Below are 22,981 nucleotides of genomic sequence, written 5' to 3'. Positions count from 1 at the left end.
CTAGTCTTCCATCACAGTGAGGAGGAGATTCACTGTGATGGATGTTTGTGTGAATTGAATTGTTTGTGTGTCTTGTAGGAATTGTTTGGTTTGTATGGCTGTAGAAACAGAGTTTTGTTTGAGCCTCACTGAGGTTCAAATGACATGGAATAAATATTGTATTGTATTGAATAAGTTTGAATCTTTCAATTTGTCCACCTAGTAATCCACAGGAGTCTGGTGCCAGTTGTACAATTGATTTGTCCTCTCCAGTGGAACCAAATGAAAATTGGAGTCTTAAAGCTGGGGATATTGACCTGAGAAAGGAAATGGATGCTGATTTATTAACCATCCAGTAGAATTGGAGGGATTTGCAGCCATCACATTAGTGGTATTTTTCTAATACTTTGAGTTTAATGAAGTCGGTAGTCCAACTCTCAGAAGCATATAGGAGGGCAGGGATCACTGCGCTGGGTTGCCCTTGTGTTTTGTATCAGATCTTGATCCTTAAACATCCTTTTCTTCAATCAAGCGAAGGCCATGCTTGAACTGTGAAGTCGCTGGTGAATTTCATCCAAGTCCTTGTCTGGGCTGAGAAATGGTTCTTGAAAAAGGAGCGGCTCGCCTTTTCTAGGGTATCTCCATGCACCGTCATTGTTGGAGGACAATATTACATAGAGGGCGCAGGTTAAGAGAAGTCCATTGTTTTGCAGGTGTTATATGAAAGGTCTGGCTGCATCAATGAACAAATCAATGATAGCCTGGAGATCAGCCTCTAAGCATGCGCAAATGCATTTATTGCCTGTGTTATAAAGTCGTCAAATTAGGATGTTTTGAATCCCATTGCTGCATTAATTTTATAAATTATTGATTTGAGACTGCAGCTCTAGTTCCTTTTTTTAAATATGCTCTTCATTAAATGTATTAAAAAGTCAATTTTTGATCATTATTACTGGCTAATCCATTACCATATTTACTCAGATTCTCTCAACAAAATAACTTTTATTTGCTCTTTTCTAGAACTTGGACTCTCTGTGGAACTCCAGAATACCTTGCACCAGAAGTCATCCAGAGTAAAGGTCATGGAAGAGCTGTGGACTGGTGGGCATTAGGCGTGCTGATGTTTGAAATGCTTTCAGGGTAGGTCTTTGTGGAGAGTTTTCAGCTGACTTCTATAACCTTGCATAATATTACTGAAGAAGGGTCTCGACCCGAAACGTCACCCATTCTTTCTCTCCGGAGATGCTGCCTGACCCGCTGTGTTACTCCAGCATTTTGTGTCTACCCATAATATTACTAGCATCCCTGCTCTTTTATAACTATTGTTTGGCAAAAACAGAATCTTAAAATTATTTTACAAGTCCCCTTTCTGAAATAAAACAACGTGTAAAAGTGGTTTAGCAGCGGATTGCTGGTACATTTGCTGTTGGATATTCGCACAGTTATTTATTCATTATTCATTTAACCTTTTGGCATTGTGAAAGAAGTAACTATTGAAAAATGTATGCGTTTTATTGTATATATATCCAGACACGACACTGAATCCAGGCTTTGCCAATATCCTGTGGTAGGGAGTACACTAGCCAACCACCCCATGCTCTGCAGAACATCACGGATGAAGGCGAGATGGGAAACTAGTGATCCCTTTACTGAATTTTGAACACGGGTGGTGTTTGAGAATAATACAATTCTGAAATAACAGGCTGGAAAAATTCCAATAATGGTGCCAACTCCATCTCCACTAAAGGTTTTCTTTCCAATCTCATACTTTCCCCATTCTTCACATTTTTTGTTTAAACATAAGAACCAGAGACAGCAGCAGTCCACTCAATCCTTTAGTTTGCTGTAACATGGCTGATCTGATCATGGCCTCAACACCACTTTCTCTGCTCTCTCACCATAACCCACAACTACCTTGTAATTCAGATGTCCATAGATTTCCCCCTTGAGTATATTCAATGACCCTGCCTCCACAAAGTCAAAGTAGCCTTTATTGTCATTCAGACCTTGCGGTCTGAACGAAATTTTGTTGCCTTGCAGTCCTACATATAGTACAAAATGACAAAAACACACAATAAACACAAATTAACATCCACCACAGTGAGTTCACCAGGCACCTCCTCACTGTGATGGAAGACAAAAGTCTTAAGTCTTTGTCTCATCCCTTCTTATTCTCCCTCTGCGCCGAGGCGATCCAGGCTTCAGATGCTGTGACCCCGCCGGACGATGGTAAGTAATGTCAGTCCCGCGGCTGAATCCGAGCTCCGCGAACGGGCCGGTTCAACTCCGCGGCCCGGGGTGGTCGAAGCTGCGGCCCTCCAGTCCAGCGGACGCAGCTATTGTTGCGGGAGCTCCGGAGAACAGGTCCGCAACCTGTGACCTGCGAGCTCCCGACACTGGGCCCGCGGTCAGGTCGGGTGGCCGCTGCAGCCGGAACACTGCCCCACCTCCGAGGCCGGGTCGCCGCTGCCGCTGCCCCAGCTCCGAGGCCGGGTGGCCGCTGCCGCTGCCCCAGCTCCTAGGCCGGATCTCCGCTGCTGTCGGAACACCGCAGCTCCGGAGTCGGACCGCTGCCGCTGGAACGCTGCCCCAGCTCCACGGCCGCCAGCTCCACTATTAGGCCTCGACGGAGACGGGGGGATACGACAAGAAAAGTTGCATCCCCCCCGAAGGAAGAGACCAAAAACATGTTTCTCCCCCCCCCACCCACACACATACACATCCTAATAAACCAAAGATTAACTAAAACAGGACAAAAGAACAAAAAAACAAAACAGACGGACTGCAGGCGAGCCGCAGCTGCTAAGATAGCGCCGCCATCTCCTACACTACAATTCTCTGGTATAGGAATTGCTCTGCTCTTGACTGAGCTTGCTGAGAATGAATGAGCACTGCCCAGTCTATCACAGTCTCGTCACTTCCTTCCATCCAGTCAATCCTCATTGTGCATTGTATCGCAAAGGCTGGAAGTATTATCAAGGATGCCTGCCATACTGAGCATTACCCTTTCTCTCTTCTACCTTCTGGAAGACAATATAGAAGCTTGAAAACCTGGAAATCCAGACATAAGAACAGCTTATTCCCTACCTCTTTCACACCCCCTTCCTGAAAATTCTCTTATTCTCCCTCCCTCGGTTATTCCGTTATTTGCACTCCAATTTATTTGCACTGCTTCAGATTGCATTACAATCTTTGCACCATCATGTTGATTTGCATTCATTATTGTATCTATTATTATCCTGTGTACTGCAAGTTTCATGATGACAAGTAGTTTAATTGCACCCTCATGTATGTGACAACAAAACTAATCTAAATCTGGATAGAGTTCCAAAGATTCCTGAGCCTTAAGAAATTCCTCCTCATCTACATCTGAAATGGGTAACTCCTTATTTTGAAACCATTTGCCCTACTTCAAGAACACTCGGTCAGAGAAACATCCTCTCACCATCCACCCTGTTAATCCCTCTCAGAATCTTACATTTCTAACATATCACTTTTCATTCTTCTTGTTAGCTCCATCAGATTCTAGTAGATTTGTCCATAATGACTTCCTTTTCACATTTATTCCTGCTTGATTTTCTTAACACCCTGCACATTACTCTCTCAATAATGGATTCTGGAATTTTGCTGATAACAAGATGTTGGATTAAATAACATATAGTACCTTAGTTTCTTGCTCCTTTCTGAAATATTGGTATTTTTCCATTCCTTTGGGTCTTCTCCAGAACCATAAACCAAAGGAATAGTTAGATCTCAAGCCGGGTGTTGAGCAGCCAGGTTGTTGTCTCTGCGTCAATGTCTGCCAGGCCCTGGGCTCCATTTGGTGGGTGGTAGAGCGGGCACCCAGAGATGACATGGTTGGCTGCCTGTTGTTCTGTTCAAATGTAAGTTTTATTGCAAGTTCAAATGCTTTCTTGAGACACTTCAGTTCCTCTGCTTCATTGATGTTCTTGTCTTAATTTGCAAACAACATTTGGTGCTATTTTATTGTAATGATAATGTTCTATAGACTCTGGGTCAGTTCCTGTGGACTGGAGGGTAGCTAATATAACCCCTCTTTTTAAGAAAGGAGGGAGAAAGAAAACGGAATTATAGTTCGCCTGATATCGGTAGTGGGGAAGATGCTTGAGTCGATTATTAAAGATGTAATAGCAGTACATTTTGAAAGCAGTGACAGGATCGGTCAAAGTCAGAATGGATTTAAGAAGGGGAAATCATGCTTGACTAATCTTATATGGAATTTTTTGAGGATGTAACAAGTAGAATGGATAAGGGAGAGCCAGTGGATGTGGTGTATCTGGACTTTCAAAAAGCCTTTGACAAGGGCCCACGCAAGAAATTAGTGTGCAAAATTAGAGCACATTATTTCGGGGTTAGGGTATTGACATGGATAGAGAACTGAATGACAGACAGGAAGCAAAGAGTAGGAATTAACTGGTCCTTTTCAGAATGGCAGGCAGTGACTAGTGGGGTGCCGCAAGGCTCAGTGCTGGGTCCCAGTTATTTACAATATACATTAATGATTTAGACAAAGGAATTAAATGTAACCTCCAAGTTTGCGGATGACACAAAGCTGAGTGGCAATGTGAGCTGCGAGAAGAATGCTGAGGATGCAGGGTGACTTGGATAGGTTTGGTGAGTGGGCAGATGCATGGCAGATGCAGTATGTTGGATAAATGTGAGGTTATCCACTTTGGTGGCAAGAACAAGAAAGCTAATTATTATCTGAATAGTGTCAGATTAGCAAAAGGGGAAGTGCAACGATACCTGGGTGTCCTTGCACATCAGTCACTGAAAGTAAGCATACAGGTACAGCAGGCAGTGAAGAAAGCAAATGGCATGTTGGCCTTCATAGCGAGAGGATTTATTTATAGGAGCAAGGAGGTCCTACTGCAATTGTACAGGGCTCTAGTGAAACCACACCTGGAGTATTGTGTGCCGTTGAGGAAGGACCTTCTTGCTATTGATGAAGTGCAGTTCACCAGGTTAATTCCCAGGATGGCGGGACTGACATTTGATGAAATAATGGATCAACTGGAATTTAGAAGGATGAGAGGGCATCTTGTAGAAACATGTAAAATTCTTAAGAGATTGGACAGGCTAGATGCAGGAGAAATGTTCCCGATGTTGGGGGAGTCCAGAACAGGGGTCACAGTTTAAGAATAAGGGGTAGATCATTTAGGACTGAGATGAGGAAACACTTTTTCATCCAGAGAGTTGTGAATCTGTGGAATTCTCTGCCCCCAGAAGGCAGTGGGGGCCAATTCACTAGATGTTTTCAAGAGAGTTAGATATAGCTCTTAGGGTTAACAGAATCAAGGTATACGGGAAGATGGCAGGAACGGGGTACTGATTTCGGATGATCAGTCATGGTCATATTGAATGGCGGTGCAGGCTCGAAGGGCCGAATAGCCTACTCTTGCACCTATTTTCTATGTTTCTATGATAGATGGTGTTTCTTACCATTAAGCTGAAAATAATTTACTGTGGCTCAGTTAAAATATATTTACGATGATGATAATTTAAGTATCAATCATAAAAAAATATACTAAACAGCTGTGACAAGTTTAAAAATAATTTAAACCCATTTAGGGTCTTCATTTTTCTTCATTTCATGTTTATATATTTTTAAATTACTGCAAAGTACTTGCTAAAACATCCCTAATTGCACATCAGTCTACTTGTCAGTTTTTTTAAGGAACTCGTTTACACATGCTTAGTATAATTCAGCATGATGGCTTTCTAACAGATCGATAGATCCTTATCTAACATGCATGCACAAGATTGTTTAAATGAAAGGCCTAAAAAATAATGGTGACTGATTTTTCTTTTTTCACCTCTCGCTTCTGCAGTGCACTATATTTGCACCCAATTATAGTACTGACTGTTGCAAGTAAAATAGTAAGATTAAACGAGAACTTACCAGTTTGAAGTTTGATCTTTATTTTATGAGGAGTTACGATGAGGGATTACGGGAAGAACCCCGCCAGTCCGCATGCGCGTCAATCTTCAAAGCAGCGCCGTGAAATCACAGATAACAGAAATTGAAGTAGCATAGTAAGATTAGAAACCTAGAAACTACCAGATGCCTTTGTGATATGAGGGCTGGGAGCGGTGGGCACGTAATCGCTCATCATAACTCCTCATAAAATAAAGATCAAACTTCAAACTGGTAAATTCGCGTTTAATCTTACTATTTTACTTCAGAGTCACGTGAGTGATTCCGTGAAGACTTGAAAGCTCTGTGATTTCATGCCGTGGATACGAATCCCTGCGACACACTGCCTTGGTTGACACAGGATGAGTAATAACAAATAAAGCATTCCAACATAATACAGACTTAACCAGGTTGATGCTTTATTCAACAAAAGGAAAAAATAATAGCGACCCCCTCTGTCCCAGGGGGAAGCTACAAAACAGAATTTAGAATCGAGTGCCCAAATATCCCCGGTGAGGCAAGAGGTTTGTGATAGAACCTCTCAAACGTCAATTCACTGGACCATCCTACTACCGCGAGGATTTGGTCGTGACGGACGTCCTGTGCCCTCGCTGCTGACGTTGAAGTCGCCCTGATGGAGTGAGATTTAAACACATCAGTGTCCACTCCAGCACAAACCAGAACCTGTTTTAACCACCTTGAGATGGTCTGTACTGACACCTTGTTATGAGGCTTTTTATGACTGACGAATACTGCCAAATCGGAGCCTCTGAGGCTCTTGGTGACCTTGATGTACTGCTGTAAGTGCGTGACGACACAGAGGCGAAGGTCTATGGGGTATGCCACAAAATTAAGTTTAAGCCCTGACGTCCCTGGCCTGCTCTGCTTAAGTAAATCATAAACATAAAAAGTTATGCTATTTACAGACAAAAGCATCCTGTCCAGCCGAAACTTCTGCAACGTCTGGACGCGTTGCGCTGAAATCAGCGCCATGAGCATGACCACCATGAGAGTCAGTCTGGCCAATGACAGAGATGTTGCTGGAGCCCATTGGTGAAGCAGGTCGAGAACCACGCTCTCATCCCAAATTTCCGTGTATTAGGGCCTGGGGGGATTTCAGTTAAAAATACCCTTCATGAACCGAGATACTAGAGGGTGAGACCCAACAGAGTGTTGTCCCACTCCTTGGCACAGGTAGGATGACAAGGCACTCCTGGCACTATTGATGGCACTGTAGCTTAGTCGCGCATCAAAATATAATGTGGAAAGAAATTCCAACACATCAGGTACGCTTGCCGTGTGATATGAAGTGTTTGACTGCAAGCAGAACATCTCCCATTTCTTGACATGAGAAATATTGTTTTTTAGTACTATCCCTCCAGGCTGCAGTAATCACATCCACCGTATGCCCCGATAGTCCGAACCCCAGGAACAGTCTCCTCAGAATCTGCAAACCAACAGATTAATACGGTCATGTAGTGGATGATTTTCCCCAGTTACAGGATGAACCAGCAGGCTACTGCTTTTGGGGATAGCCATAAAAGGCTATGTTTTTAATCTTAGAATTAGTGGGAACCATGGTTGTGTAGGCCAGTCAGGAACTACCAAAATGCCTGAGGCAGAGTCCTGCTCGATCTTAAGCAAGCACCGACTGATGAGGCAAAATGGGGGAAATGCATATAAAAACATTCCACCCCAGTGTAGCGAGAATGCATCTACTGCTACTGCCCCTGGGTCTGGTTCGCATGAAACATACTTTGGTAACTGGTGATTCAATCTGCATGCAAACAAATCAATGTCTGGTAAACCATACCGAATGACAATCTCTGAACATTTCACAATTCAACATCCATTCTGTGTTGTCATTGAACTTTCGTGATCTGGTGTCTGCCACCATGTTAAATCTACCTGGTAAGTTGATAGGTGAAATCCAGATGTCCTTGTAATACACCAGTGCCAAATAAGGTTAGCCAACTTATCACATGATACCGATTTGATTCCACCCATGTGATTAATATATGCTACTGCTGTAGTATTGTCAATCTGAAGCTTCACATGCAAATCATGCATATTAGTACAATATGCTTTTAGGCCATAATGCTCCCAATAACTCTAAATAGTTGATACCATGTGATTGAAGAAGTAATGCCTCATGCATATTCCATCTACCACCACAGCTGGAGATGGTATCAGTAGCTCCCCCTCCTAGAGCACTAACATCAGTTTGTAAAACAACTGAATGTCTGTCAATCCGCATTTTCCCGGTGAAAAGCCAAATATTTGCTATCCACCATTGTAATTCTGCAGCGGCTTCAGCTGGTAACCGCATAGGTCTATTAAAATGCCCTGCATGCCTTTTAAGTGCGTGCTCCTTTGCACGTTGATAGAAGATTGTTGCTCATCAACGAGTTTGCTACAGGCTTCGAGTAACTCTGACCTCTTGCCTGGAGGCAGAGTCACAGTTGAGTTTAATTAATGGGGAACCCCAAATAATCAATGACTCTGGATGGGATCAATTTCGATTTAACTGGATGGATGAGAAACCCCAAACTCTCGTAGCTGAAACAGATAATTCAGCTGATTTCTGAGTCTTGCCAATGATTAGGAAATCATCCGAATAGGCCATTACAATATGATTCTGAGCCCGGAGTAGGCCCAACACTGGTTTTAACAATTTTGTAAATAACCTAGGAGCCGAAGTTAAATCATTAGGCAATGCTTTAAACTGCCACAATTGCTTCATCCAGCTAAATTTCAAATATCTCCGATGATTGTGATGAATGGGTACCGAATAGTATGCATCTTTGAGGTCTATGCATGCCATGTAGCATCCTTTAGAAACCAGCTGTTTGGCAGTAAGAAACGTTTCCATTTTGAAATGTTTATACTGCACATAGAAGTTAAGCCTAGTTAGATCAAGAATGATTCGACACCCACCATCCTTCTTTTGTCTAGGAAATAGATTAGAGACAAATTGGTGAGATTGATGAAATGACTTCTCAATTACCCCTTTTTTAGCTAGTGTTTCAATTTCAGTTTGTACCTCTAAGGACTCTTGGTGTGAAAAAGACAACGTCCGGCTAGGTGTATGCTGTGTAGGTGGGCATAATTTAAAAATGAATTCAATCTGGAAACCTAGTATACTGTGCAGTATAAACGAGTCTGATGTTATACGACACCACTGATTGAAAAACAAACATAATCTCCCACCAGATTGTAACTGGCTACCTACCTCCATGGTTGGCGGAAACTTCTGCCCTCGTGTTCTGGAGGGGAATGTTGGCATGCGCCAACTGCGCACACTTGGCAAGGGCCGGCTTGGTCCTTGGCCTGAACCCGATTCAGCCGACCGTTTGTAGGGGTGCTGCCGCCGGCGAGGATTTTTGCTGTGCTCTTATGAGGCCAACTGTTTTTGCCTCATCATCTAATTCTCTGACCTGTTTTGACAAGTCGTCCCCGAACAGCAAATTCAGCGGCTGCACACTGCTTGTCTTGCATAGTGCTGCAAATTTTGGATTGAGCATTGGCCGGATTGCAGTCTTCCTCAAACAGTTAATTTCAAACTGTGCATTGCATATGAGGGCAAGTGCATCCTGCTGAACTTCAGACAGAGCCTCACCATCCACCGACCTGGCAAAAGCTGTTATTCCTGAAGCAAGGAGCTTGAGGATCTTCTGGAGCCTTATTTCTTGGACTCTGATTTCCGCTGCCAAGTGCCTCCAGATTGGGTGGTTCACAGCTGGGACTTTGAGTGATGTGCAATTAGCCGGCGTTTGGTATTTTTTGGAGGTTTCCTCCATGGTGAGGTCTTGCAATTGATGAGAGACCATATAATTTATGGTCCTGGCCAGATCATTCAGTGGTTCCCCCGTTCCGGCAGGAATGGCAAATTTGGATGCCATGTTTGGCACCCCTAACTCCTGGTCTCCTTGCCTGGAGGTATGCTCATCAGCTATACCTCCGATCTCGAAGTCAGAACAAAACTGACTCCATGTGCTCACCTCCTCCAAGAGGGAGACATCATGCGGTGCGGCGGGGACTTTAAATCTTCGACCTGCGGCCTACACCATCCTGAAGCCGCGGTCTCCGGTGGGGAAGAGCTGACTATGGTCTGGACTCTGGTCCCGACCACGGGGGGAAATGGAGGAGGACTGGCCAATTTTTGTGCCTTCCACCACAGTGATGAATGCTGTGGTGGATGTTTGTGTTAAATTTTTATTGTGTATTGTGTGTTCTTTCTCATTGTATCGCTGCTGACATATTCATTTCACTTGCACTTTATGTGCAATGTGACGAATAAACCCGTATTGTATTGTATTGTATCATGCAGCCCTTCTACAGGTGCTGCTGCCACGGGCCCCCGAGGAGACCCGCGGATATAAAGCTCGTCTTCCTCGAGCATTTCTTGATGGAACATTCTCTCCATGAGTCGTTCCATCCTGGACAGCCATCGTGGGAGGGCCATCCTCCTGGCCCGACTCATCAGAGTCAATGGGCCTGTTCGATTTTATGGTGGCTAACCGGCCATGGTGTCTTCCACCGGCACCAAGTCAGAAGCCACTGGCCGTGCCGCCAGTGACTCGGAAGGCGAGAGGAACGGCCGCCCGTTACCCGCACTCCCGTGGTGTTCTGTAGCTGTTTTTGCAGCGGACCGCCTCGACCTTCCTTTCACCATTTTCTCCATAGCGGTCTTGCTCCTGTAAACAAGTTTCCCGACCGGAGAAAAGACCTCAGCTAAGTTTTAAAAACTTACCTCGGGGTTGAAGTGGCTCAGCACTTCAACTCCCCCTCCCATTCCCAATCCGACCTCTCTGTCCTGGGTCTCCTCCATTGCCAGAGTGAGCAACAGCGGAAATTGGAGGAACAGCACCTCATATTCCGTCTGGGGTCCTTGCGTCCTTATGGCATTAACATTGAATTCTCCCAATTTGGCTAGCCCGTGCTGTCTCCTCCCCTTCCTTAACCCTCTAGCTGTCTCCTCCCACCCTCCCATCCGCCCGCCCTCGGGCTCCTCCTCCTCCTCCCCTTTTCCTTCTTTCTTTCCCCACCCCCCATCAGTCTGAAGAAGGGTTTCGGCCCGAAACGTCGCCTATTTCCTTCGCTCCATAGATGCTGCTGCACCCGCTGAGTTTCCCCAGCAATTTTGTGTACCTAGCGGTAGAAGTACTACCTTGCAGCACCAAAGACTCTGGTTTGATCCTGACTATGGGTGCTGTCTGTACGGAGTTTGTATGTTCTGCCATGACCTGCATGGGTTTTCTCTCCGGTTTCCTCTTCACACTCCAAAGACGTGCATGTTTGTAGGTTAATTTGCTTTGTATAATTGTAAATTATCCCTCGTGTGTGTGTAGGGTAATGTTAATGTGCGAGGATCGCTAGTCGGTGTGGGCTCGGAGGGCGAAGGGCCTGTTTCCGCACTGTATCTCTAACATTAAACTAAACTAAACAAACTTTCAGTTCGTTTTATGGTAGCTATAACGTTTCCTTGATTTTACTATCAAAGAGGATAAAATCATTGGAATTTTTTTTTTTTGCTTTCAAACTCTCAAAGGCTACATTTTTTAAAAATCTTTGTGAGTTTCATTTCGGTAGTGAATGTGGAATTGTCATTTAAAATGAATGTACCATTTGCACTGTGTACCTGTACAGGTTTTTACTGAGGCAGTGCACATTTTGTAAGTTCTTGTAATGTAAAATGAAGTGCTTAGGTTTGCTTGACAGCTTTTTAAGAAGTTTAAAGGTGCAGAATGTCAAGGTTGAATAATAATTTGTTTTGCATACAGTGTATGCATGAATCCCCCAGAACAAATAATATGCAAAGGAACTTGTGTGTTAAACCCGTTGTGTCTTGGCTTCAATATGTACTATCGTTTACACAATTATAAGTATGATTTGACCTCTCCTTTTATGTCTAAGGTGTGCCTTAACTCCCTCCACCATTGATACATTTTCCCTTTGTAAACCAAATCCCCTTCAAGCATCAAGAGGTCAAGGGGTTTCTTTAATTACCTTGTATCTTTTGAATAATATTGTCTTTCATATGAATGACAATTTGGTTCTGTAGCCTTGGTTCTTGGTCCTCCAAAATATTCCAAATGGAATTTAAACTGGAGGTGGTGAAGGGAGGGCTTAAGCCAGAAAGGGTTATTGGGAAGCCTTCTGCCCACCAACTGGATTGAGATATCCCCATTATTAGTTCAGTTTAGTTTATTGTCACGTGTACCAAGGTACAGTGAAGGGCTTTAAGCGTATCATAATCTGTGGATCTGCAACCAGCATAGAAAGGGGGAAGATATTTTATATCCTATAAAAGTCCTAGCACCAATATGTAAAAGGTATCTTATCAAGCAGCTGGAAGGAAGTATGAACAGTGGTCACTTTTACAAGAAAAAATAATACTATTACATTGGTTTTCCATTGAGGTAGAATGGTGGGGGAGGGTGGCAGGGGGACATCATGTACAATAGAGTGGATGTTTATTTATGCTGTTGTAGACCATTTCCAAATATATAGTGTACTACTTTATCTGACACTGTATCTAATACTGAAGAGATTTAATTTTTCATCCACTGATTTTTCTTTTTACAGTTACCCCCCATTTTTTGATGACAATCCCTTTGGAATTTATCAAAAGATTCTTGCTGGAAAATTGGAGTTCCCAAAACATCTCGATTTCTATGTGAAGTAAGTTTGATCCAAACTGCTGATAATTGGGAGATTGTGAGTTAATTATGAATTGGAAAGGCTACTCTTAAACATCTGAAGAGTTTGTGATAACATGCAGCAGTTAACTCAGAATTTCCCCTCCACTATTTTGATTGGAGCTTTGCCTGAAGAAGTTTCATGGATAATTGCCATGTATTGCTTTGACATTATTTTTCATTTCATTCTGAGGGGCAGATCTTACTGTTAAAAGTTTATATTAACTTTAATTAGTTATATATCCCAATGTGGAGGGCAAGACAGAGTGCTTGTATTAAATTGCATGTAACAGTTCATTAGATTGATCCTAGGAATGAGGAGACGACCAGTGAGGTACTCAAAAATAACAAAAAGGAGAAAAATTGAAAGACACAGTTTTTCAAGCGTTATATCCTACAATTGGAAAAATGCTGATGGAAAAACATTTGTACTCAAGACTGTAAAGCTTATCTAATGTTGAGAATTGTGGATGCTCAGTGGTTCAATGTAGTCAATTCTGATCAATAGATTGTGTCTAAGAAGATCCAGAGCTTTTGGGTGTAGGTGGGGAAAGTCGTAGCTGATACGTCATGCATTATTAACCTACAGTGCCCTCCATAATGTTTGGGACAAAGACCCATCATTTATTTATTTGCCTCTGTACTCCACAATTTGAGATTTGTAATAGAAAAGATCATACGTGGTTAAAGTGCACATTGTCAGATTTTATTAAAGGCCATTTTTATACATTTTGGTTTCACCATGTAGAAATTACAGCTGTATTTATACATAGTCCCCCCATTTCAGGGCACCATAATGTTTGGAACACATGGCTTCACAGGTGTTTGTAATTGCTCAGGTGTGTTTAAATGCCTCCTTAACGCAGGTATAAGAGAGCTCACAGCACTTAGTCTTTCCTCCAGTCTTTCCATCACCTTTGGAGAAATTTAATGCTGTTTATCAACATGAGGACCAAAGTTGTGCCAATGTAAGTAAAAGAATCCATTATGAGACTGAGAAACAGGAATAAAACTGTTAGAGACATCGGCCAAACCGCAGGCTTACCAAAATCAACTATTTGGAACATTAAGAAGAAAGATAGCACTGGTGAGCTTACTAATCGCAAAGGGACTGGCAGGCCAAGGAAGACCTCCACAGCTGATAACAGAATAATTCCTTCTATAATAAAGAAAAAACCCCAAACACCTGTCCGACAGATCAGAAGCACTCTTCAGGAGTCAGGTGTGGATTTGTCAATGACCACTGTCTGCAAAAGACTTAACCATGAACGGAAATACAGAAGCTACACTGCAAGATGCAAACCACTGGTTAGCTGCAAAAATAGGATGGCCAGGTTACAGTTTGTCAAGAAGTACTTAAAAGAGCAACCACAGTTCTGGAAAAAGGTCTTGTGAACAGATGAGATGAAGATTAACATATCAGACATATTCCGGAAGTGGCGGCGCTGTAAAACGGCTGCGGCTCGCCTGCAGTCTGTCTGTTTTTGCTTTTTTTTTTTTTTTTTTTTGTCTAGTTCTGTTAAAGTTTTGGTTATTAGGTGGTGTTATGTGTGTGTGGGGGGGGGGGGTGCTGAAACAGGGCTTTCTGTCTCTCCCTTCGGGGGAATGCGACTTTTTTGTCGTATCCCCCTTCTCTTCCCCCGCCTGAGCTGAGGCCTAATGGCGGAGCTGGCGACCTCCAACCTGCGACCGACCTCGAGGCTCCGGAGGTAGAGCCAGCCAGGACTCACCAACGCGAGGCTGGCCGTCTTCGAGCTGCGGCAACGTTCGGGCAGCGGCACGACTCGGCGCTCCTGTGAGGGCGGACGGCGCGGGGCTGAGACACTCCTGTGTGGGCGGCCCGGCTACCGGCTGGAATGCGCTCCCGTGTGGGCGGCCCGGCTCTCGGCTGGAATGCGCTCCCGTGTGGGCGGCCCGGTGCGGGGCTGAGACACTCCCGTGTGGGCGGCCCGGTGCAGGGCTGAGATGCTCTCGTGTGGGCGGCCCGGTGCGGGGCGGAGACGGTGCTCCGGTGGCTGAGGCGGCGTTATGGCGGCGGCGACCTGAATCCGGGGCTCGGCCGCGGGCCAGTGGACGACATCGTCGGGAGCTCGCGGGTCACAGGCTGGTGCCTGTTTTACGGAGCTCTCGTGGCAACAGCTGCGTCTGCTGGACTGGAGGGCGGCAGCTTCGACCACCCCCGGGCCGCGGAGCTTGAACCGCGGGACTGACTTACCATCGCCCGGTGGGGTATCGCCTCAGCGCAGAGGGAGAAGAGGAGGGAAGAGACAGTAACTCTAAGACTTTTGCCTCCATCACAGTGAGGAGGTGCTTGGTGAACTCACTGTGGTGGATGTTAATTTGTGTTTATTGTGTGTTGTTATTATTACATGTATGGCTGCAGGCAACAACATTTTGTTCAGACCGAAAGGTCTGAATGACAAATAAAGGATTCAATTCAATTCAATTCAATTCAGAGTGATGGCAAGAGCAAAGTATGGAGGAGAGGAGGAACTGCCCAAGATCCAAAGCATACCACCTCATTTGTGAAACTTGGTGGTGGGGGCGTTATGGCTGCTGAAGGTATTGGCTCACTTATCGTCATTGATGATACAACTGCTGATGGCAGCATCATAATGAATTCAGAATTGTATTGACACATCCTATCTGCTCAAGTTCAAACAAATGCCTCAAAACTCATCGGCTGGCGGTTCATTCTACAGCAAGACAATGATCCCAAACATACTACTGAAGCAACAAAGGAGTTTTTCCAAAGCTAAAAAATTGTCAATTCTTGAGTGGCCAAGTCAATCACCTGATCTGAACCCGATTGAGCATGCCTTTTATATGCTGAATAGAAAACTGAAGGAGAGTAGCCCCCAAGATAGCATTAATTACAGATGGTTGCAAGAGCATCACCAGAGAAGACATCAAGCAACTGGTGATGTCCATAAATCACAGACTTCGAGCTGTCATTGCATGCAAAGGTTATGCAACAAAATACTAAACATGACTACTTTCATTTACTGGCCCAAACATTATGATGCCCTGAAATGGGGGCGGGGGGACTATGTATAAACACTGCTGTAATTTCTGCATGGTGAAACCAAAATGGCCTTTATTAAAATCTGACAATGTGCCCTTTAACCACATGTGATTTCTTTTCTATTACAAATTTCAAATTGTGGAGTACAGAGGCAAATAAATAAATTATGGAGCTTTGTCCCAAACATGGAGGGCACTGTATATAGTCTCCGTGCAAAGAACATGTGCCTCTGATCTTTTTAAAATCTTTCTGCCTCTATCTTAAACCTATGCCCTCTAGTTTGGTACTGCTCTACCATGCCTAATGTAGAATTGAGAAGAGATAACAGCAAAACATATTTGCCTATCTATGTTTTGAGTACCTTTAATGTCATGCCTCGGACTCTTGCGCTCCTTGGAAAAATGATCCTTTCAAATTCATTACAGATTGTTTACAGCTTTGTTGTAGGTACGTCTTCAGACATTGTACCCTGCTATAATTCAGATTATTTCCAATTCAATAACATTCTCTGACTTAACCCCCAACTGCTCTTTTGCTGAAATTATCTTCTATGTAGCCTTAATTCTACCTCCCGTTAAACACTTCCACCAGATTTCCACTCTGGTTTTCATGGTTCCTAGATGGCCAAGGAAGCTACCAAGGATGGGGTAGTTAGGTAGTGCCTCATTAAATGGACAGTTAGAGGTGGTCCAGTGCTTGCACAGTGTCCCTGTGTATGTATGTACCTCTAGGTTTCTCAATGTCAACACAAATACACCTTTTGCATAGGAAGGAACTGCAGATGCTGGTTTAAACCAAAGATGGACACAAAGCTGGAGTAACCCAGCGGGTCAGGCATAGGTGATGTTTCGGGTTGAGACTCTTCTTCAGACTGAGAGTCAGCGGGAAGGGAAATGAGAGTTGAGCAGCTAAGAGATAGAAATTTGCAGAAATCTGTGGGGGTGTTGCATTTCTTCTTGGAGGCTTTGAACATTTGCACTCGTAATAAATTGAGACATTTTCTCCCTCGTGTGTAACAATCCAGGGTAGGAATCCTTTTTGCTTGTGTATTTATCTGGACGTAGTCTTTAAACATCACATTCCTTTCACGAAAGATTGCTTATTTTAACTACTGTACGTGCATGCTTTAACCTCATTTTTTTTTTAAAGTCATGGCTTGCAAATTGTTTGTGCAAAAGTAATCTAATGCACATATGTGAAATTTTCCAGACATCAAATCGTGCAGGTGGCACAATCTGACTTGGACAGCTATTTTGAGGTTTAGTTAGCACTGGCCCTATTGTGTTCTTTATCATGCGTTCGCAATGGTGCAGTCTTTTTCCTTGCACTTTGTTTATAGACAGTATGCTCTGCTTTATAATAATTATATTAAGAATTCAACATGCTGATTTTTGATTTGAAATTTTATGCGGCAATTTAACCATCAGCTGTAGCTATGTAACGTTATGTAATTGTTTGCCAGATCATGAACCATAATAGCTGGATAATGCCTTTTGCATTGCAGAAGCTTTAAGCTGACATTTCCTTACTCGTTATGAATTTTCAGTTGCAGGCAGAGCATAGTTTTTCCATGTTAAATTCATGTGATACGGACATTAGCTGAGGTTGTTTGTGGTGAGAATCAATTCCTTTACAATTCTTCTCCAGCGTTGTTAATGGTAGAAGTCCCAAATGCTGAGGTTTTTTTTTAATAACAGTGGTTACATTAAATATCAATTTTATCATGGATGATTTGGTTGTGGAAGTCATCAGTCTATAAATAAATGAATCTGAAGAAAATTCTCGACCCGAAACGTCGCCTATTTCCCTCACTCCATAGATGCTGCCTCACCCGCTGAGTTTCTCCAGCATTTTTGTCCACCTATAAATAACAAAACAACTTTTTCCTTTTGCTATGTTTTTGCCCCATTTGTGGTTTATTCTGGACTTTTCCTGTTATCTCTTCTCAATTCTACATTAGGCATCGTTCCAGAAAGTTGTCATGTTTTTGTTTAATATATCATTAAAATAACAGACTGGTGTAGTCGAGCAGGTCTTGTTGGAAAAAATCTCTGAAGTAAGGGGCTACAGTTGGCTGGGGTCTGGAACGGGGGAAGAAGGGAGGGGGAAGCTCTCTATAATTCTAACCCCCACCCCCAGCGTTAATAAGTTTGGGGATGTTACTAAAATCTGTGCTACAATGGACAATGCTGCAATTATGTAAGATTTCAGTGGGATCACAACTGATTGGGACCACGGGCCAAAGAATGGCAGATGGAGTTTGAGTCTGATAATTGTAAGATGTTGCTTTTTGGTGAAGACAAATGAGGACAGATCTTTCTCAGTAAATGGTAGGGTCCTGAGGAGTGCTGTAGAACAGAGATCCAGGCGTGCAGGTACATAGTTCCATGAAAGTAGTGACACAGGTCGACAGAGTGGTGAAGGAGATATTTGGTACATTTTCCTTCAATGGTCAGTGTGTTGAGTACAGGAGTTGGGACATGTTACAGCTGTACAAGATGTTGATATGGTCACATTTGGAGCACTGTACAGTTCTGGTCGCCTTGTTATAGGAACGCCTTGGGTAACTTTGCTGGCATGGACGCGGGCTGTATAGTTCTATGATGACCTGAAATATTAAAGGCAAAATTATTCATGCAACAGATCAATGTTTTGAATGTCTCCTAAATACACGAGTTTTCTTTACCGTTCTCTCCATGTCAAACACCGCCCACCAATGTCCTAGCTACACTAGTCCCACTTGCCAGCGTTTGGACCATATCCCTCCAAACCTGTCCTATCCATGTACCTGTCTAACTGTTTCTTAAACAATGGAATAGTCCCAGCCTCAACTACCTCCTCTGGCAGCTTATTCCCTTTGTGTGAAAAGGTTACCCCTTGGATTCCTATTAAATCTTTTCCCCTTCACCTTGATTCTATGGCCTCTGGCCTTCGATTTGCCCTACTCTGGGCAAGAGACTCTGTACATCTACCCGATCAATTCCTCTCATGATTTTGTACACCTCTATAAGATCCCCTCCTGCGTCCATGGAATAGAGACCCAGCCTACTCAACCTCTCCCTTTTGCTCACACCCTCTAGTCCTGGTAAATTCTGGCAACATCCTCGTAAATCTTCCTTTTTATTGTGGGACCGCACTATTTTGGGAGTTTAGATCTTCAGACTGAGTTTCTTTGCCTCAGCTGCTGTTTATTAAGTTAATTGTCTTGTCTTGCTTATTTCATCATTTAATATATGCCTTGGAATAACGATGGAAAGTATCACTGGAGATCCACTGATATTTTCAAAAGATGTAGCTACTGTTCGAGGAGAATAGTTTGTGTAAAATTGCATAATTTCAATCTCACCATTCTTTTTGATGTCGTATGTGGTGGCCATTGTAGAGAGTTTCAGTGAGCTTACTCAATACATATTAAAATGAGGCCTTTTAATGTTACAATCCCTTGACATTATGTAATGTTATATTAAATATATAATATAAATATATAATAAATATATTTTATTGTTTCAGAGACCTTATAAAAAAGCTTTTGGTTATAGACCGGACAAGACGATTAGGAAATATGAAGGTAAGCAATAATAAAAATGACCAAATCATTATTTGCATCAAATTTCATTTCAAACGTCTGCCATGGAGATTATATAATTGTTGTAAACTATTGTGGTTTTTCTGTTCTTTGAAGCTGATTATCAATGAGTTTCTAATTGAAGGTGCCAATATTGTTAAAGAGTATTGCGTTCCACATTAGGGTTTGGAAATTATTATCAATAGACAATAGGTGCAGGAGTAGGCCATTCGGCCCTTCGAGCCAGCACCGACGTTCAATGTGATCATGACTGATCATCCCCAATCAGTACCCCGTTCCTGCCTTCTCCCCATATCCCCTGAATCCGCTATCTTTAAGACCCCTATCTAGCTCAGACAGCCTATACTCAACTCCTCTTGTTATGAAGGCCAACATGCCATTCGCTTTCTTCACTGCCTGCAGTACCTGCATGCTTACTTTCATTGACTGATGAACAAGGACCCGCAGAACCTGTTGTACTTCCCCTTTTCCCAACTTGACACCATTTCGATAATAATTTGCCTTCCTGTTTTTGCTACCAAAGTGGATAGCCTCACATTTATCCACATTAAACTGCATCTGCCCACTCACCCAACCTGTCCAAGTCACACTGCATTCTCATAGCATCCTCCTCACAGTTCACACTGCCACCCAGCTTTGTGTCATCTGCAAATTTGCTAATGTTCCTTTGAATCCCTTCATCTAAATCATTGATGTATATTGTAAATAGCTGTGGTCCCAGCACTGAGCCGTGCGGTACCCCACTAGTCACTGCCTGCCATTCTGAAAGGGACCAGTTAATCCTCACTCTTTGTTTCCTGTCTGCCAACCAATTTTCTATCCATGTCAGCACTCTACCCCCAATACCATGTGCCCTAATTTTGCCCACTAATCTCCTATTTGGGACCTTATCAAATGCTTTCTGAAAGTCCAGGTACACTACATCCACTGGCTCTTCCTTCTCCATTTTCCTAGTTACATCCTCAAAAAATTTCAGAAGATTAGTCAAGCATTATTTCCCCTTCGTAAATCCATGCTGACTCGGACCGACCCTGTTACTGCTATGTAAATGTGCTTCTATTTCATCTTTTATGATTGACTCCAGTATCTTCTCCACCACCGACGTCAGGCTAACTGGTCTATAATTCCCTGTTTTCACTCTTCCACCTTTCTTAAAAAGTGGGATAACATTAGCTACCCTTCAATCCACAGAAGGTCATCCTGAATCTATAGAACATTGGAAAATTAGACAATGCGTCCACGATTTCTGGAGCAACTTCCTTATGTACCCTGAGATGCAGACCATTAGGCCCTGGGGATTTATCAGCCTTCAGTCCCATCAGTCTACCCATCAAATTTCTATTTTATAAAATTGGTGAACAAAGGTGAGCTGGGAACAATAAAAAGAGTTATCAAAAATGACAACGGGTCATGATCAGCTGGGCAAGTGGGTTAAGGAATGGCTAATTGAGTTTAATGCAGTTAAGGGCCTGTCCCACTGTACGAGGTAATTCAAGAGTTCTCCCGAGTTTCCCCTGATTCGAACTCGGAGAATTACGGTAATAGCAGCTCGTAGGTACTTGGGGCTCTCGTGGACATTTTTCAGCATGTTGAAAAAACTTCACGAGCTTACCGCGTTTCCAGAGTACCTGCCGTTAGCGTTACGAGACGTCCCGAGCTCCGACATACCCGCTACGTACATTCTACGTACTTACCACGAGTCTGATTTTTTTTTTAAACTCGAAGAGCTCTTGGGTGAGCTCGCATAGTGGGACAGGCCCTTTAGTGTGAAGTGTTACATTTGGGGAGTCTAAGCAGGGCAGGGCCTTCGCAGTGAATGGTAGGGCTATGGGGAAGGTTGTCAAGAGGGATCTAGGAGTACTGATATTATTCCCTGAATGTGGCGTAACAAGTAGATAGAGTAGTAAAGAAGGTTTTTGGTATTTTGGCCTTCATCAGTCAGCTTTGAGTATAGAAGTCAATATATAGAATGTGTAGAATGTTATTGTTGTAAAAGATGTTGGGGTGGCCACATTGAGAGTACTGTGTTCAATTTTGGTCACCCTGCTTTCGGAAGGATGTCATTAAGTTGGAAAGAATGCAGAGAAGATTTACGAGGATGCTGCCAGGGCTTGAGGACCTGAGCTAGAGGGAGGGGTTGGGCAAGCTATGACTTTACTCCTTGGAGCACAGGAGGCTAAGGACTAATTTTATAGAGGTATATAAGATCACGAGGGAATAGATGGGGTGAAAGCTAGAGGACAGATTTAAGGTGCAGGATTTACTTGGAACCTGAGGGGCAACTTTTTCACTCGGACGGTGGCGAGTATGTAGAATGTGCTGCCAAAGGAGATAGTTGAGACGAATATTCTAACGGCATTTAAAAGACACTTGGACGGTTAGATGCAAAGGAAATATATAGAGGGATATGGGCTAATGCGGGAAAAGGAATCGGCCTGAAGAAGGGTCCTGACCTGAAACGTCACCTATGCAAGAATGCTGCCTGACCTGCTGAGTTACTCCAGCACTTTGACTTCTTTTTGTGGGAAATGGAATGAGCTTAGATGAGGCAACTTGGTCAGCAGGAACAAGTCGGCTGAAGGGTGTATTTCTGTATTCTATGACTTTAGGTTATTGAGGTAAAGTGGAGCTAGATGGTTCTTTGGACTTTAGTTTAGAGATACAGCACAGAAACAGGCCCTTCGGCCCACTGAGTCCATGCCGACTAGCGATCACCCCATACCGTAACACGTTCCTACACACTAGGGAAAATGTACAATTTTACCAAAGCTAATTAACCTACAATCCTGCACTACTTTGGAGTGTGGCAGGAAACTGGAGTACCTGGTGACACCCCATGCAGTCACATGGGGAACGTACAAACTCCATACCGACAGCACCTGGAATCAGGATCGAACCTGGGTCTCAAAGCAGCAAATCAGTAACACTGTGCCGCCTCAAACTCAACTACTCAACGAAAATTAATACTTTGTTATTTTACCTTTAATCCGCTGTAATTAGGTCTAATCCTTGTTTTGGTCGTACAGTGGTGATGGCCTATTGAACAGAAACATTTCATAGCTCATCGAGTTTGCCAGATTCCACATATAAAGCATGTCTAGCAGTTTGTATAATATTTATAGTTCTCTTTATAGACCTAGTTGTATCTGAAGTGAAGTAATACAACCTAAAGCTCTGCAAGGCTTAATGCATCTGCAAATCCTTTAGCTGTGCAGTAACAATTTGGATGTTAAATTGCTGGTGCAGCCAAAATTCATACCTCGTAATGGAGTATTCTTCTGCATGAGAACCTTTTATTGAAATCAGATAAAATAGGCTTTGGGTCAAATGTCTGTACTGTGGGTTTACATGAGAGAATAGCCTAAGTTACCATTTAGTTTCTAGTTAATGTGGCGACGCTGCAGCCACCCATGTTACTGAGCGATTTGAGATAGTGAGGCAAAAATTTGGCTTGCGTTTGCATTGAAAGTATAATAATATAATCGTGGTCCTTAATGTTTGTAGATCAGAACTCGGTGGAACGCAGATTGCTGTGATAGCATTTTCAGAAAGAGTCCACAACGCGATTATAAAAGTAAAACCAGTAAAACTAGGTTCACAAATGTTGTGATGGAAAAAATGTATTCTGCCCCAATTTAGATTACAATGAACATGTGTCAACAACAGGCACATCTATTTGTATAATGCATTTAATGTTATAAGAGGTTCAACAGAACAGTATTGCTTGGGATGGTAGAGTCGCTGCCTCACAG

At 43.2% G+C, this 22,981-nt stretch overlaps 1 protein-coding gene across 3 annotated transcripts in view; it reads left to right on the top strand.

The window, feature by feature from the left end:
• Positions 1-22,981, top strand: part of prkx (protein kinase X-linked) — a 97,761-nt gene that overhangs the window by 55,568 nt on the left and 19,212 nt on the right. For all 3 annotated transcript variants that reach the window (XM_033023359.1, XM_033023357.1, XM_033023356.1), the window contains exons 4-6: positions 1,000-1,119; positions 12,506-12,601; positions 19,154-19,211. In XM_033023359.1, coding sequence (XP_032879250.1) covers positions 1,000-1,119; positions 12,506-12,601; positions 19,154-19,211 — 274 coding nt within the window. The remainder of the gene's footprint in view (positions 1-999; positions 1,120-12,505; positions 12,602-19,153; positions 19,212-22,981) is intronic.

This window comes from Amblyraja radiata, chromosome 6 (assembly GCF_010909765.2).
Source record: "Amblyraja radiata isolate CabotCenter1 chromosome 6, sAmbRad1.1.pri, whole genome shotgun sequence".
In the NCBI taxonomy this organism is placed as follows: Eukaryota; Metazoa; Chordata; class Chondrichthyes; order Rajiformes; family Rajidae; genus Amblyraja; species Amblyraja radiata.
This window is presented reverse-complemented; position numbering and strand designations above follow the sequence as displayed.